The sequence below is a fragment of the Olea europaea genome, unplaced genomic scaffold, assembly GCF_002742605.1.
Source record: "Olea europaea var. sylvestris unplaced genomic scaffold, O_europaea_v1 scaffold3550, whole genome shotgun sequence".
NCBI classification, from domain to species: Eukaryota; Viridiplantae; Streptophyta; class Magnoliopsida; order Lamiales; family Oleaceae; genus Olea; species Olea europaea.
Window position 1 is genome coordinate 24,549 of NW_019254665.1, and position 14,646 is coordinate 39,194.

Below are 14,646 nucleotides of genomic sequence, written 5' to 3' on the forward strand. Positions count from 1 at the left end.
CACATGCACACTATCCCTCAAATTCTCAGTTTTTCAGTCCTAGTAATTTTTTTGTCGTGGATGTCTTGGAAATTCGATAAAATGACTCATTTCCAAATAAAAGGTTAAAGTTCTTCACAATCTATGAAAAAGACAATTCAAAAGGTGGAAGGGAATCAAGCGCGTGATAAAAAATTTCATTGACGGGAATTTTTTGCGACCAAAAGCATAAAAGTTGAAAAGTTGGGAGAGAGAGAGAGAGAGAGAGATGGAAAATGAAAGAAGGCATCTAGTTAGGAATTGAAATACAAACCATAGGAGGATCCAATGGTGTGTTTTGAGGACTAAAATCATTTAACTTCTTGCTTACATCATTTGGAATAAAGGTTAATAGTGAGAAGTGGAGGATAAGAGAAAGGATGTAAGATACTATATTCTCATAATATGATACACACTAGTCAAGAATTCACAAAGTTCTACATTATATGTACATCAGAAGCGTGGAAAACTACAATAGTCTATAATGTACGAACCAAAATAAGACTACTTATTCCATTTACATCAACCTTTCGAATTGTTATTAATCTCCCAACCGCGTCATAAGATCCTAAAGTTATTGTCTATATATCAACATTTGATTATTTCATCCTATCCATAATGAGATTGCACTACATTACCAACAATTATTTGGTCTCATAATTGTACAGTGAATAAAACCTCCAGAAGAAAAGAGCTTAAAAACCTGTTCTTGCTCAAAAAAGAATAAAATCTACCGTCTTGGATCAACCGATGTCTTCCCTTCAAAAAACTCAGCCAGCATTCTTTCAAGATCTTCTGGACTATATCTGATGTACTTCAGTGGATTTTTTCCACCCTGAATTAAAGGCCTAAGCATATATAAGATTCAACAAATTCGTCAATTATCACGAAAGTCAATAGTTGGGGTGGGGTGTTATCGAGTCTTAAGAAAGTGTACCCATAACGTTTTATGAAAGACCTATAAGCAGGCAACAGGACCTCTGCAACTGCCAGCCTCAACGACTCGCGTAATTCAGTATCAGGAACGGTCCATTGAGACTGCCTCTGATGAAGCTCCTCAAATTGAATGTTGAAGGTTTTGAACCTGTCTTTAATCATTGCCCGGGATACGTTAGTAGTGCTGCCACCATCTCCAAATGAACCGCTTCCACCCTGAAGTCCCTGAATGGAGAGACACTGCAAAATCTGCAAATCATAACCAAGAGTGAGTCATTCCCAATGTTCAAAGACAGACTATGCAATATAATTAAAAATGATATTCAAAGATTATCAGATCCATCTCAACTTTCAAGATCGAATTTGGTTAACAAAGTGAAGGAAAAACTAAAGAGGTCGTTTGGTCACTGATGTGTTTCCTGTATTTTGTTTTTGCTCTTATAATTTGACAAACAAGAAAAGGAATACACATCTAATTCCCTGTTTTTACATATGTTTATATGAAACAGAAACATGAAAAGCTCCAAAGAGAGAGTAACAAATTAAAGGTATTTTGCTACTTTAAAAGATGACCAACCCCCCATAGGTTATATTCATTAATGTGGTTTAATTATCATATTACATCCACATCAACTATCTTCCTCCCCTTCACCCTCTAAAGCATTGCCCACCTGTCTACCTATTGAGCGCACGTCAAAATTTTGACACTGCACTACACTGTTAACAACTCTATCGCTACTCCATTTGCAAAAAAAACACGACAAACGACTATTGCAACAATAGCATCAACAAAGTTGTGAAATGAGAAGATGAACAAAGAGACATAGATAACAAAGATTTACACAGAATGAGAACGGATACTGAAAAAGGAAGAGATAAGGGTATTACAAAGTCTAAACTTTTCCATTAAATACAGCTAATTGCAATTGAAAGGTTTTAGGATTTAGCCGATATCTTGGAGGAAAAGGGGAAAGTGTTTGAAGCCTCCATTCTGTTATTCCACCATTAATCATTCCTTGTAGTTCTCTCTCTCATTTTTCCCATTCTTTTGGATTATTGGTGTTGGGAAGAATGCTATAGTTTTTTAAACAAGTAACCAGATTTAATATGAATTATCTGCGATACGTACATCGTAAACTTTTCCTTCCATTCTTGGGAAATGAAAAAATCAGCTTAATTCATGTTGTTCTGTTTTAAATTAAATATGTGAGAACCTAATTTCACGAGCTATATCAATAAAGAAGAGTTGTACAGATATGCATTTCATTAACCATAACAAAGATGATGTGTCCTGAGCAAGCAAAAAAAGGTACTGCAAGTACATCAAACCTTAGACCATGAAATCCTCTTATATTGATTTGCATGCTGCTGGACAACTCTTCTGTGTATCTGCACCCAGTCATCACCTAACAGGTCCTTTGCCTCTGACCTAGATGGCAACATTCCATAAATTGGTCACTTTTCACTAGTTTGTTACACAGAGACAGTGGACTAAGTGCATTTTTTATTAGTATTAGATAGGACTGGACAATATATTGAAACTACTTTTAGGTTCTCTTTCTTCCTCAGTGTTTCCAGTGCTACCCAATACTTCCCACCAAACATGCCAAGAAAGCGTGACATACTTGCGCACAGATCTAACGATATAGTGTATATTGTTCATCAGAAACAGTTGAGTTAAAGCAGGATCTTTGTATTGCTTAGATTTCCCATCTAGGTTATTTTGGAGAGCCTGCATTATCCGAGTTGTTATAGATGCCAACTGTTCATCTTCATCACCATCATTGTACTCATTGAAAAGTTGCTTCAAAGTCAATTGATAGCTGAAATTATCAACACCAACAGTAAGAACATTACAGGCTTAAAACGTAAACATGCATAAGCAGTCAGATAACAAAAATATAATAATAGTAAAAAATGCTTGTAAAATGAAAAATAATGAAGAAATTTGGTTGGTGTACAAGTAAAATCAGCAGAAACTAAAGCCTGCAGAAGATGTATAAACTAGATAAATTGGAAACATAATTTGCTAAAACATTTTTGTAGTACTAATTATTAGAATAGAAATTTATAATTCTATATTTTCATTGTATGTACAAGTAAATTCTAAATACTAACTACTCAAAGTATTGAAATATCATTTGTAAATGTTAATATCATGGAATCTAAATACTGGAGACTTAGAAGTACTCAGAGATAATGCTGAACAAGAAGGACTTCTAATCTACAGTGCATGCAATGATTTTTATGTTCGGAGGAATTTGGTTTAGAGAAAATTCTTGATCACTTGACGAAATAAAAAGGATATTCAAGAATCAACCAAACACAAGAAGTTAGTTCAACAAAAAAAAGTTTCCGTGAGGCATGGATATACTTAGTAGCATGTGTATTTTGATTAATAGCTCAAAAATTGTGAAGGAAACATGAAGTCCTTTTCTAAGTGGAACCCATTTAGGAACTATGATAAAGTTAACAATATCACACTTAGTTTATTAAATGACAATAATCCTAAATAAAAGTACAAGGAATAAATAAATGAAGATTAAAGCATCAAAGGTTAATTTTAATATGAAGTATAATACATGCAACTATAATAATTAATATTTTTTATCTACTAAGAAACATCATTTATTAGAGAGTCAACTGTATTGCATCACCAAACAAGAGAAGTCTAAAGCTCCACAAGGCAAACTTACTCAAAGACAAACTTCACATAGTTGATCACATAGCTGGTCAAAGGATGGACTGTTCCATCGAGAACAGCAGTTTTTGTGGCATCTTTTTCAACTGCTTCTTCAAAATCACCAAAGGTCTCCTGGGCAGTCTGAGCTAGGCGTTTTACCAACACCTTAGCAGCTCCCCGCATCTCACCACAATATTTACTTGCAAATATGATATCCATCTGTCAAAAACAGCAAACAAGTACACCCAAATCCCACGCAAAATATAATTAGTTCATCATATGGAAAACAGAAATCGCAGAAAATAGATAAACAATAAAAATAGAGATTAAGAAAAAATGGAAAAGATAACAAACAAGTAGACAAATTATGGTAACGTAATAGTATGATTCATGAAATATAACTGAGGTCTACTTATTAGTAACATTGACAAATTGAACAGAAAAAATGTTCACTGAAAAAAGGGTAAGAACCACTGTAACCTTCCTATGACTACTTCCACAAAAGTTGAAAGATCTACTAACCTCATAACACTAATTTTATTGAAGTTACATTGAAAATCTAAATCGTTAAGGTCCCAAAAATTTGCATTTATGAGAATAAGGTTTCATCTTCATATAACTAACGTCATTTAGTAAAAGGGATTATAAAATACTTTTCTCCTCTTTCCTATTCCCTGCAAAAATGGAAGCACAATGTTAAGTGAAAATTATATATGTGCGCACTTACACATTAACAAGTTAGTGTACATCCACATAATATGTACAGAGAAATAGAGAGAGGGGTAAATCAGTGGGCTACAAAAATGCCAATATATTTATATCCACAAGTGCAATCAGAAATATAGTAACTAATTACAAATTAGATTTCTGCTTATAGCTTAAATAAGTTATGAATGGATTTTCAATTAATGTACTACTAGTAGGGACCAATAAACTTTTCTTCATTTGCACAGAGCATTCTTTGGTGCCACCCATGAAGTAAGTTTGAACAGATAATTCATTCAACAATAGCGGTGAATCCAAAACGACCACCAGGGGAATATATATATGTCAAGAGTTCAACAAGCTTCGGAATTTGGCAAATAATTTATGCCCAAAAAATTATTCTTCTGTTTAACTTTCGTAGGGTAGAAAGATGGTTTTCAAAACTAAATTCCGCCAGATATTTTATAGATGAAATGGAAAAAAAATTCTTTCAATCAAACGAAGGAAGAGAAGAAGAAAAGGACAGGTTCAATAAGAATGTCAAAATTCAACATAGGGCCAAAGATGATATATTGAATAAGCAAGCCTGGACGGTTAATTAAAAGGCAAACTGTATCATACATCTGGCTGTAGTTCTCTCATTATCTCGTACATGTCTAAGAGGACGAATAGCTTTTCTGGTGATCTCCTGCTTTTGGCAATAGCTTCTCCAAAACTAAGTAGCATGGCTACACTATTTGCCGTAACTTCTGCAAAACACTGATCCCTAAGACTCTCATGATCAAAAATCTGATCGCATACACTCTTTTCAGCAACAAACAAAAGTTTCACCTGTTTTTGATACAATAATAATGTCAATAAATGAAGGGGAATAAAATGAAAAAAATTTATGGAACATACGTCAAAATTTACCACAATCCGCATAAAATGAATCCAGTCTCCAATCTTTGCTTCCAAAACTTCCCACTGCATTTTTTGTACATCATCTTTACTGAGTCGTTCCACACCTAGTTTTCTGAGAGTCTGTTCCACTGCTGAAGACCGAGCTTCCCTAAGTACGATGATGACAGCAGAGGAACAAAATATACTCAAAATCGCACATTCATATAGACACGCTTGCAAACACACCAAGGTTCAGCGCAACATAGTCAGACATCCATATGTGAAAAATATTGCCATTAATCGTCTCAACTAAATTATACAAGTTAAAATCAAATTAACAAGGTAGGGAAAAAATCACCTACATGATTTGATATTAGAATATATTGACTGTTGCACGACATTGACAAGTACAGGTATTAAGGACTCGATAAAATCTAGTAACATAATTAGACAGAAATATGAACTAAAAATTAAGCCTGCTAGCACGCCCAAAATCACTCGAAAGACCAAGTAATCTGAATTTGGAGAATTAGTAAATGGAAATTATTTGAATAGTCATATGATGGCTTATATATAATTTAATAATTTATAAGAAAAATATACTTTCCTTTGGCTACTGAAGGCCACTTGATAGCCACAGGAACTATAGCATTTACTGGGGCCTACCTGATAATTTTTCATAATGCATTCACGCTACTTATATAAATCCAATCATTTAAAAATGTAAAAGTTTACCTGTCTACCTGTTCAAAGCATTTGAAATCCAGACCCAAGTTACTTACATATCTAATTGCCTCATTTGGTCATCAATTGTATGGAATAAGAATCTACTCCAGTTTTCCTTGAGAAACATATCCAGTACACCATGTTTTCTAGAGGTTTTAGCAAATCTTATAGAGACATAGTGTAGTGTTAACAAAGGAATAGGATCGCTACAGATAACAATAGCCAAAGTGTTACTTGTACATAATGCTTTTCATACAATTAGAAATATGGAGTACATTATAGAAACTGTTAAAAAGAAAAAATAGACCTTCTCAAAAGAAATTTGCATATTTTTATACAAGAAAAAACAAATAAGAAAAACTTGATTCTCATTGGATACTGCTTTTAACTATATTGTTTCTTTTTCGATCATTGTGGACTTGTAATTCATCTTTTCTTATCCTTGTCCATCAAGAAATTTATATAGTAAAGTAGTAACTAAAACTTTTCAAACGAGCAACAGCAATACTATTACCTAGAAACTACATCACAGTTGAGTAAACAATCAACAAATTACCTATATATATTGAAGAGTTGCTGTTGTTGGCCAGCTTCAACCATTTGTTGAGCCAAGTCATGTAACAAAGGCATAATTCTTGCAGGAATTAGAGCAGGAGGGTGATAAACTACAGTCTCCAAACTTCTAGTCTGGTGCTCTGAATGTGGTTTAGGTCCATGACCATCGACACTGGGTGATGCTGCTGATGGTCGCAGAGAATTGGGTAGGCAATCGAAAAGACGATCAGGTTCCACAGGTTTGCTGAAAGCATTAGAAGTAAATTTACTAGTGCAGCTGTATTGCTCATAATTATAAAGAACGTCAAGAGCTTGCAAAAGAAAACCTTATATTGAATCTATGAAATAGGTTGAGCATTATGAACAATTACAAACTAAATTCAATATTTTCATATGCACTAAGATAATAACATGTATCACGTAAGAGTAAAGAGGCACAAAATCAAGGTGAATAAAAGACATAAAGAATACCTGAAATCATTCTCTTTACTGTAAAAAATCATAATAGAATGGTGCCACAGACCACCTTGAGTAGTATATTCTTCAAGTCATCCAACCCACTTGAGAAGCTTATATTGATATGATATGAGAAGTATATTAACCAGAACTAGACAAGGATAAAAAACTTGATCTTTTTTGCTGATCTTTGGCATGCAAATCTTTCAGTTAAGACTGCTCAAAAGGTAAGAAAGCAAGAAATTTGAAAATTGAATCTTCCTATGCTTGGATAACTTAATCCCTGAGCTCATACTCCTCAGACATAAAGCTTCATTATTTTATTACCTCCCCACACTTCCAAATCAGTGGAGCCTTCTATTCCTCTATTACTCCTTTCTTAAGCGTTCACAATACTTATACTATAAAGGAGACCTGAAGATGAAATATAAGTCCCTCCAGCTTATAACAATTTTAGATTTTAGAAGAGGTAGCTCAATAGAGTATAATAGCAGGAAATAGTTGTGGATTTGTGTCTTGCCACCACCCATTTACAAAACCTTCACGTGTGCCTTCAATAAAATAATGATACCAGCCTGTATATGAGGAGCTTGTTGACAATATAACTACAAATTCTCTCTACTGCTTAAGCTTTTAGATCTAGAGCGCAACGACTGATGAAAAGCCAGCAACATGTTTGGAGTAGGTTTTGGTTTGCCACTTACCGCATGATGAATGCGAGAAGCATCCACCTTGGTAAGCCTATATGTTAATGAATGGGAGGGTAGCGTACTGAGTTCAAGGAGTTAGCAGTCGTAGCTGGGTCATTGGCTGTCGAGAGGATGCTATTTAACAAAAATGAATCATGAATGTAAAAGGGTGTTTGAAGATAAAATATAAAAAACTAAATTCCTTCACCCTCTGAAATACTAAGCTTTTAGACAGGTGAAAAGAGGGGGGGATCAAAATTCATGGAGGCTTTCAAAAGGTAAATAATCTGATGTAAGAGAATGACATAGCCTCACTTTGCAATAAAAACAAAGGCACAACTCTAAGAGCCTTATTTATCTTTTCAACAGTTTACACCAGCATTAATCCTCAATTTTTGTCAACCATCACATGCAGCATTTAACAACATTGAGGATAAAGTTCAGTATTGTTGTTATATGCTACTATCTTTTGCAAGTAGCAGTACATTGACAGATGACATGTGATGAATCTGTTAAATTATAGCTCGTAGGGGAACCTAGACCTCCACAGACATTAGGGCTCTGATGTTTTCATTATTGAAAAGGTCCTAAATTTTATGCAACAAGTTGAAACTTTAAGTCCATTAAAGCAGAAACTAAGACTTCTTAAGACTACTGACTATCACCAATAAATTGTACACTGCTGCCATTACTTGCACAGTTCAGCAATTAGATTTAACAGAAGCAAAATCTAGAGTGTGTTTATCCATAATAGCTGCATGGTTGACATGTAATGTAAATTAACTTCTACCAAAGGAAAGACTTTAACACATAATAGAGACTGAAAAATAGTAAAATACTTATTGTGACACATTTCAAGCTCGTATACTCAATCTAAATGGTCTTTTGAAGAGTTTTGAAATAATTAAGAAAATATGGGAAATGTAAGGATTTAGGAAATTTGATCAGACATGTAGGTGATACTTATACCATATAGAGACAGAAAGTTTTTACACAACACAAAGAACTGCATGAATTCAAAGAAAAAAGAAGCGATCGACTTCGCAACCCTCTTGCCCATAACAAACAAATTCACTTGGTGACAACAAGCAATTCTACGAGTTTAATAATATTTGACATGATGTTAATCACATTTTAAATAAGAATACAAGAAAAAACGTGTATTTCTCAAACGAAGTCATGAAAGAGTCTTCACGCAAGATCAGCCAATCCAAGTCTTCCAATGCATGGTACGGTCATTAACTAAAAAATTGCTTAGCCACTAAAAAATTGCTTAGCCAAGGGACTATTGTATAAAGAACAATCTGAAACTTTTTTTTTCCCCGAAAAAGATAGTGTATGTGTATATGTATGTAGTGTATGTGTATATGTATGGAGGGAAGGGGGAGTCCCCGGTGGGGTGGGGGGGTTGGGATAGACCGACAAGTTACTAGACACACACAAGACTGTACAAACTGTTTAGAGATTTTACTTCATTTTGTTGAGCATAAACTATGAATATAACCAGTAAACGGGCGAACTAAGATGTCTAAGACAATTGCTGAAATATGGCAAACCTGTAAGAGGTAAGAAGCTGTCGAAACTCTTCTTCTAGTTTAAAGATTGCCCTTCCAAGTAAGTTATTGGCCTGGTTAATCACCCTGATACTGCTTTTAAGGCTTTTATTGCCACTGAAAAAACGAACAATGTTCCTTAGCTGATCAACTGCTTCTAGGTAACTCTCCAAATCTTCATGTGGCCCCCTCAATATTTTAGCCTCAGCCTGAAAATTTAAATAAGCTAGGCAGTGATATTAACATAATGTACAATTCATTACTGGCATGGTTGCATTAGCAATGGAAATAAGGTAGCAATCTTTCACATCTAGTTCGTAGAATCATAATTTTACAACGGTAAAAGAAATTGGAACATACAGATGCAAATTTGCAATCACATACAAGTTTAAAAAGCATTTGAACTTGAGTTTACATTTTATCTTTACCGTGCATCTTCTAAAATTTGCCACATCGAGACCTAACTGGCAATGAACACTTCTCCATCCACGCACTTTCAGCAAGAAGCAAAATTGTTAAGGGTAAAAGGAAGTGCCAGAACTAGTAAATTCAACAGTGAAAACTGCCAAAACTCATAAACATGAAGCATACAACTATACAAGAGCCAAACTGCTGGTGCTATGGGAAAATTAGACTAAACTAATTTCATTCAGCACTATTTTGAAGTGTTTCAGAAAATTATACCGTGAGACCTCTTCACTGAAAATGTTAGGAAAACTCTTTTCCTAAATATTCTTAGACGTAAGACTCCATTTAGGAAAATAGAAAACAAGAAATTGGTTGAATTCAAAAGACTATGGATGAGCTTCATCCACAGCAGATGAGAATCAAATTGCACAATAAGGTGAGAAAAACTCAAACCCGGTCCTAATCTCAGTTTTAATTATGCACATATTTCTCACTTCCATGGAAATATTTCTCTCAAACAAGCAAAATTTAAGCGCATTTTATGCTCCAAAAAAATAATTTTAAAATGCAACATGTTCATTCTATTTTCTCCTCTGACAAGAGTAAATTCTACATATATATTCTGCATATAAGTTAAAATTTAAAAGAAAACCCAGTAAACCAAGAATGAGTGAAACCTGGCGTTTGAGATCAAATTGTCCTAGAATAGCCTCAGCCACCTTGAGCGTTTTGTCAATGTTCTCGTGCGCTCTCCTTATCGAATGCGTTCTCAGCTAAACACAATCCACAGTCCCAAAATTAACCAAATCAAATAAATTTCCTTAATATCCTATAAACCTGAGTGCAATAGTTAATTCCTATTGTTGTGTTAAAATTTTATGTCCTTTAAAATTTTCAAGGAACCGTAGAAGGAGAAGAAAGAAAGGGTATACCTGGGTGGGTCGCATGGCGGTTTCGAGGGAGGAGAGTCGGTGGTCGAAGGAGCCGAGAATGGCTACCATATTATCGGTAACCGACTGGCTTTTCTGCATTGATTCTCTCATCAATGCCGCTTGTTCGCTTAGGGTTTCCATTTCTACTACGTAAATATGCTTCTGTTTATCTATATGAATCGATCATTCTTCTTCATGCATGAATTTTTCGTGTTCATAATCAAATTGGGGAAATGGTGAAATGGGAAGAGGGAATTGGATCGGGAAAGGGGAAAATAACAAAACGAACGGTTGGTTTGCTGCGTGTTTAAATAGGTTTCTGTTATTTAATATTTTATTATTATTAGTAGGTTGATCACGCGATCCGCACGTGACCTGTAGGAATGTTTGGGCATTGTTGTTCGGAAAAAGCTATTTGTACTCTTTCCCTTACCTGTTTGTTTACAAGCTGACGTGGGTTATAAAAAAAATAGAATAAATGGTTATAACAAAAAATAGAATAAATGGTCTTGGATTTAGGGGGGCCCATTTGTTTCATTTGGAGCGTGTTTGGGATGGATTTTTTACCCCAAAAAATTAATTTTTGACCGTTATTTCACTATTTCAATCGTAATTTTTGACTTATTCTCTCACAAGTAAGCTCCACTTTTCTTCTAATGGTCAAAAAATTAATTCTCAAAATCTCTCCCAAATGGGGCCTTGACTTTGGAGCAAATTTAACTTTTCCATTCAAATCTTGCGTGAAATCATTTTCTTCATTTTTGCTGGGAAAGCGCTTCTCTTCTCTTTGAGCTGATTTACGGTGGGCCATATCTTGTTCATAAAGGGAAAATTATCCGATGCAGGGTTCATTTCGCCGAAAGCAATGGGTTTAGGAAATATGGGTCAATTTCTTCACTAATATCTCTCGGCCGCGAGTTCCAGTCATCGCGATTGGCGTTCCGTGAAATATCCAACATTGGGTTCATTTTGGAAGCAAAGTAGAAGTCGAAATCTGGTTTGATTCGAAGAGATGACGAACAAAGGTATTCCCCTTTCCCATTTTAGTTTGATCCTGGTTTAGGGACAAAGGTATACTCTGTGAGATGAAAGTGTAATCATAATAACCTCCTTTTTTGTTCTGTTTGGAGTAAATCGTTGTTAAATTGAGTCTCAAAATAGAAATATGTACACATGGGGAAGCTCCTCCTTCACAAACTACATAAAGTAACGTGTAAGAAAAGTGCAAGAATTTATGGCTTCTCATTTTACCCAAATTTATGGTTCACTAATGTCTCAGACATTAGAATTATGGGTTCAAATTTCTCAAAAAGTCTCATTTTACCTAGAATTATGGATTCACTAAAAACCCAGCAACAAAAAATTTTCTAATTTTTCTTGTAGATAGTTTGTCGGCATTGGTCATTAGTCTTAGTGTTAATCCCCGCATGGCTTATCCCTGTGTGTATAGCTGTCCCTTCAAAATCCCCGCATGGCTTGGAATTGAACAATTAGCATTGGTCATTAGTCTTAATCATTTCGTAATTATCTTGTAGATAGTTTGTCAGGAAAAATGGGCCCTTAACGATCTTCCAAAACTTTCTGTATCATTTAAATAAAACTTTCACAAGCATAATTTGATGTTGGTTATTAATCGTTGGATACATTGTCTGCGTATTATTGAATTTAACAATTGAGTTTGAAATTTAATAAGTCCTCTTGTGCGCACATCAAATTCATGTATTTTTCATTAAAATGTCCAATACAAGCATAATTCTTATAAATGACATGTAGCTAGACTAATGTTTAAAGTTCAAATATACTTTATAGTTGAATTAGTGATAAAAAAAAAAAAAAAAATGAAACAAATGTGTGTGTGTGTGTGTGTGTGTTATTTATTTATTTATTTTTTTGAAAATGGATTTAATTTTCTGAATTTTGTTACTTGCAATCGAATATGTTCTTAATTTTTCAAGTGAAGTCGATTTGTCCAGTCCAAATTAATGTAATATATGGAATTATTTATCAAAGCATTATAGGTTCACTAAAAACCCAGCAACCAAAAATTTATCTAAGAATGTTAATAATCTGCATTCAAATGTGTATTTCAAGGCCATGTTTTACAGGATATTTTTATTTCCTTCACTAGATTTGAGTAGAATTAAGAATGAGGTTTACATATATAAAAGAAGATTTATATGTATTTCAAGAGATTTACATATATAAACTTTACAATATTTTTTTTTTGGTCGCAACGAAAGGAATTTCAGAAGAGGCAGACAACGATATCTTGTTAGAATCAGGTAACGAGAAGATGTTGGAAAGTGTGAATGTAGTGGACGATGGAATTGTAGGACTAGATGGTATGATTGTGCCCGAAGTAGGTATGAAGTTCAGCGATGAAAAAGACATGTTTGATTTTTACAAACGATATGCGTACAACGTAGGCTTTCCGGTTAGGAAAAGAAATTCGCAAAAGGATGATGATGGAATTGTAAGATATATTGTGTTTACATGTAGCCGTGAAAGTCGTAGAAGTAGTAACACAAGCGGTTATATGAAGACACAAGCTACCATTCAAACGGGTTGTAAAGTTAGGTTGACTACATCATTAGATGCGTGTGGAGTATGGAAAATTAACACAGCTAATCTTATTCACAATCATAAAACCAGCCCTTTGAAGTCCAGGTTGTATCGTTGCAACCGAGAATTGAGTGCCCATGTCAAACGACGGCTTGAAGTGAATGACATGGCAGGGATTCTTTTGCATAAAAGTTACATTTCGGCGGTTGTAGAAGCAGGGGGTATGAGAATATGACTTGCATTGAAAAGGATTGTCGAAATTATGTTGAACAAGTAAGGCGATTGAGACTGGGAGAAGAAGATGCTGCAGCAATTCAGTTTTACTTTTCAAACATGCAAGCAAGGTGCTCTGGTTTTTTCTTTAGTATGGATTTAGATGAAGAGTCGCTCTTGAGGAATATTTTCTGGGCAGTTAATAGGAGTAGGCTGACATATAAGGAGTTTGGGGATGTTGTGACATTTGATACCACATACCTAACTAACAAGTATGACATGCCATTTGCGCCTTTTGTTGGAGTTAATCATCATGGGCAATCAACACTCCTTGGTTGTGGTTTGTTGTCAAACGAAAATACAGAAACATTTGTGTGGTTTTTCAAGACTTGGTTTCAGTGTATGCATAGAAAGCACCCCTTGGTATTATTACCGATCAAGACAGGGCCATGCAGAATGCAATTCAGATTGTGTTCCCGAATACAAAACATAGATGGTGTTTGTGGCACATATTGAAGAAGTTGCCAGAGAAGTTTGGACACCACAACGACAAGGGTGAATCTTTTCTGCCATACACGTACTGGTGTATGATACTGAAACCGTTGACGAATTTGAAGAGGGTTGGAGTGCGATGATAGAGAAGTATAATTTGCATGACAATGACTGGTTGTCGGGATTGTATTCGAACAGGGGCCGTTGGGTACCTTGCTATTTGAAATGTATGTTCTGGGCTGCAATGTTAACTACTCAACGCAGTGAGAGCATGAATGCATTCTTCGACGGGTATGTGCACTCTAAGACGTCGTTGAAACAATTTGTCGAACAATACGAGCGAGCTTTGAGGAATAAGGTAGAGAAGGAGTTTCGGGCATATTTCAAATCTTACTCACAAATGGTTCCATGTGCAAAGAAATACGAGCTAGAGAAGCAATTTCAACTAGTTTATACCATCTCAAAATTTAGGAAAGTTCAGGATGAGTTCATTGGGAAGGTCTACTGCGATCTCATATCTTCGTTGGAGTGCTTTTCAGGGACGAGGTATTGGAAGATGTCGTACATGACGATCGATTGAAGAGAAAGAGCTGTTATGTCACTTTTCAAAAGGAGAAATGTGAAATCGTATGTAGTTGTCACCTCTTTGAGTTTCGAGGAATAATTTGCAGGCATGCGATCGCTGTACTCATCCGTAATAACATCACTTCACTGCCCGACTCCTACATATTACGAAGATGGAGAAGAGATGTTAGTAGGGCCCACACCAAGGTTGTAGCCAACTACGATGGTCTGAGTAGCAGTCCAGCCCAGTTGAGATATGACAAATTGTGTCA

General features: G+C 35.1%; 2 protein-coding genes across 4 annotated transcripts; one reads left to right on the forward strand and one right to left on the reverse strand.

Moving 5' to 3' along the window:
* Window positions 1-505: 505 nt before the first annotated feature.
* Window positions 506-10,831, reverse strand: LOC111386447 (exocyst complex component EXO70A1-like). 2 transcript variants are annotated; one of them, XM_023010915.1, is made up of 11 exons: window positions 10,544-10,831; window positions 10,289-10,384; window positions 9,207-9,412; window positions 6,507-6,749; window positions 5,255-5,393; window positions 4,964-5,173; window positions 3,651-3,856; window positions 2,580-2,777; window positions 2,284-2,383; window positions 956-1,203; window positions 506-866 (listed from the first exon to the last, which is right to left on the reverse strand). In XM_023010915.1, exons 1-11 carry the CDS (start codon window positions 10,682-10,684, stop codon window positions 749-751), a joined length of 1,905 nt encoding a protein of 634 aa, XP_022866683.1. In that variant the 5' UTR covers window positions 10,685-10,831; the 3' UTR covers window positions 506-748. The 2 variants fall into 2 exon arrangements, with proteins under 2 accessions (XP_022866683.1, XP_022866684.1); XM_023010916.1 differs by having other exon boundaries at window positions 752-853.
* Window positions 10,832-11,274: 443 nt separating this feature from the next.
* Window positions 11,275-14,354, forward strand: LOC111386448 (protein FAR1-RELATED SEQUENCE 6-like). 2 transcript variants are annotated; one of them, XM_023010918.1, is made up of 2 exons: window positions 11,275-11,568; window positions 12,793-14,354. In XM_023010918.1, the coding sequence occupies exons 1-2, from the start codon at window positions 11,556-11,558 to the stop codon at window positions 13,338-13,340; spliced, it is 561 nt and encodes a 186-aa protein (XP_022866686.1). In that variant the 5' UTR covers window positions 11,275-11,555; the 3' UTR covers window positions 13,341-14,354. The 2 variants fall into 2 exon arrangements, with proteins under 2 accessions (XP_022866686.1, XP_022866685.1); XM_023010917.1 differs by having other exon boundaries at window positions 11,276-11,568; window positions 12,784-14,354.
* The last annotated feature ends 292 nt before the right edge of the window (window positions 14,355-14,646 follow it).

Excerpts from the sequence above, each read along its gene's own strand:
- LOC111386447 (XM_023010915.1), bottom strand. The coding sequence starts at position 10,684 with ATGGAAACCCTAAGCGAACAAGCGGCATTGATGAGAGAATCAATGCAG. Across the intron at positions 9,413-10,288 it reads AATTTGATCTCAAACGCCAG|GCTGAGGCTAAAATATTGAG; the intron begins GTTTCACTCATT and ends TTAAATTTTCAG. Across the intron at positions 867-955 it reads TCTTTCATAAAACGTTATGG|GCCTTTAATTCAGGGTGGAA; the intron begins GTACACTTTCTT and ends ATATATGCTTAG.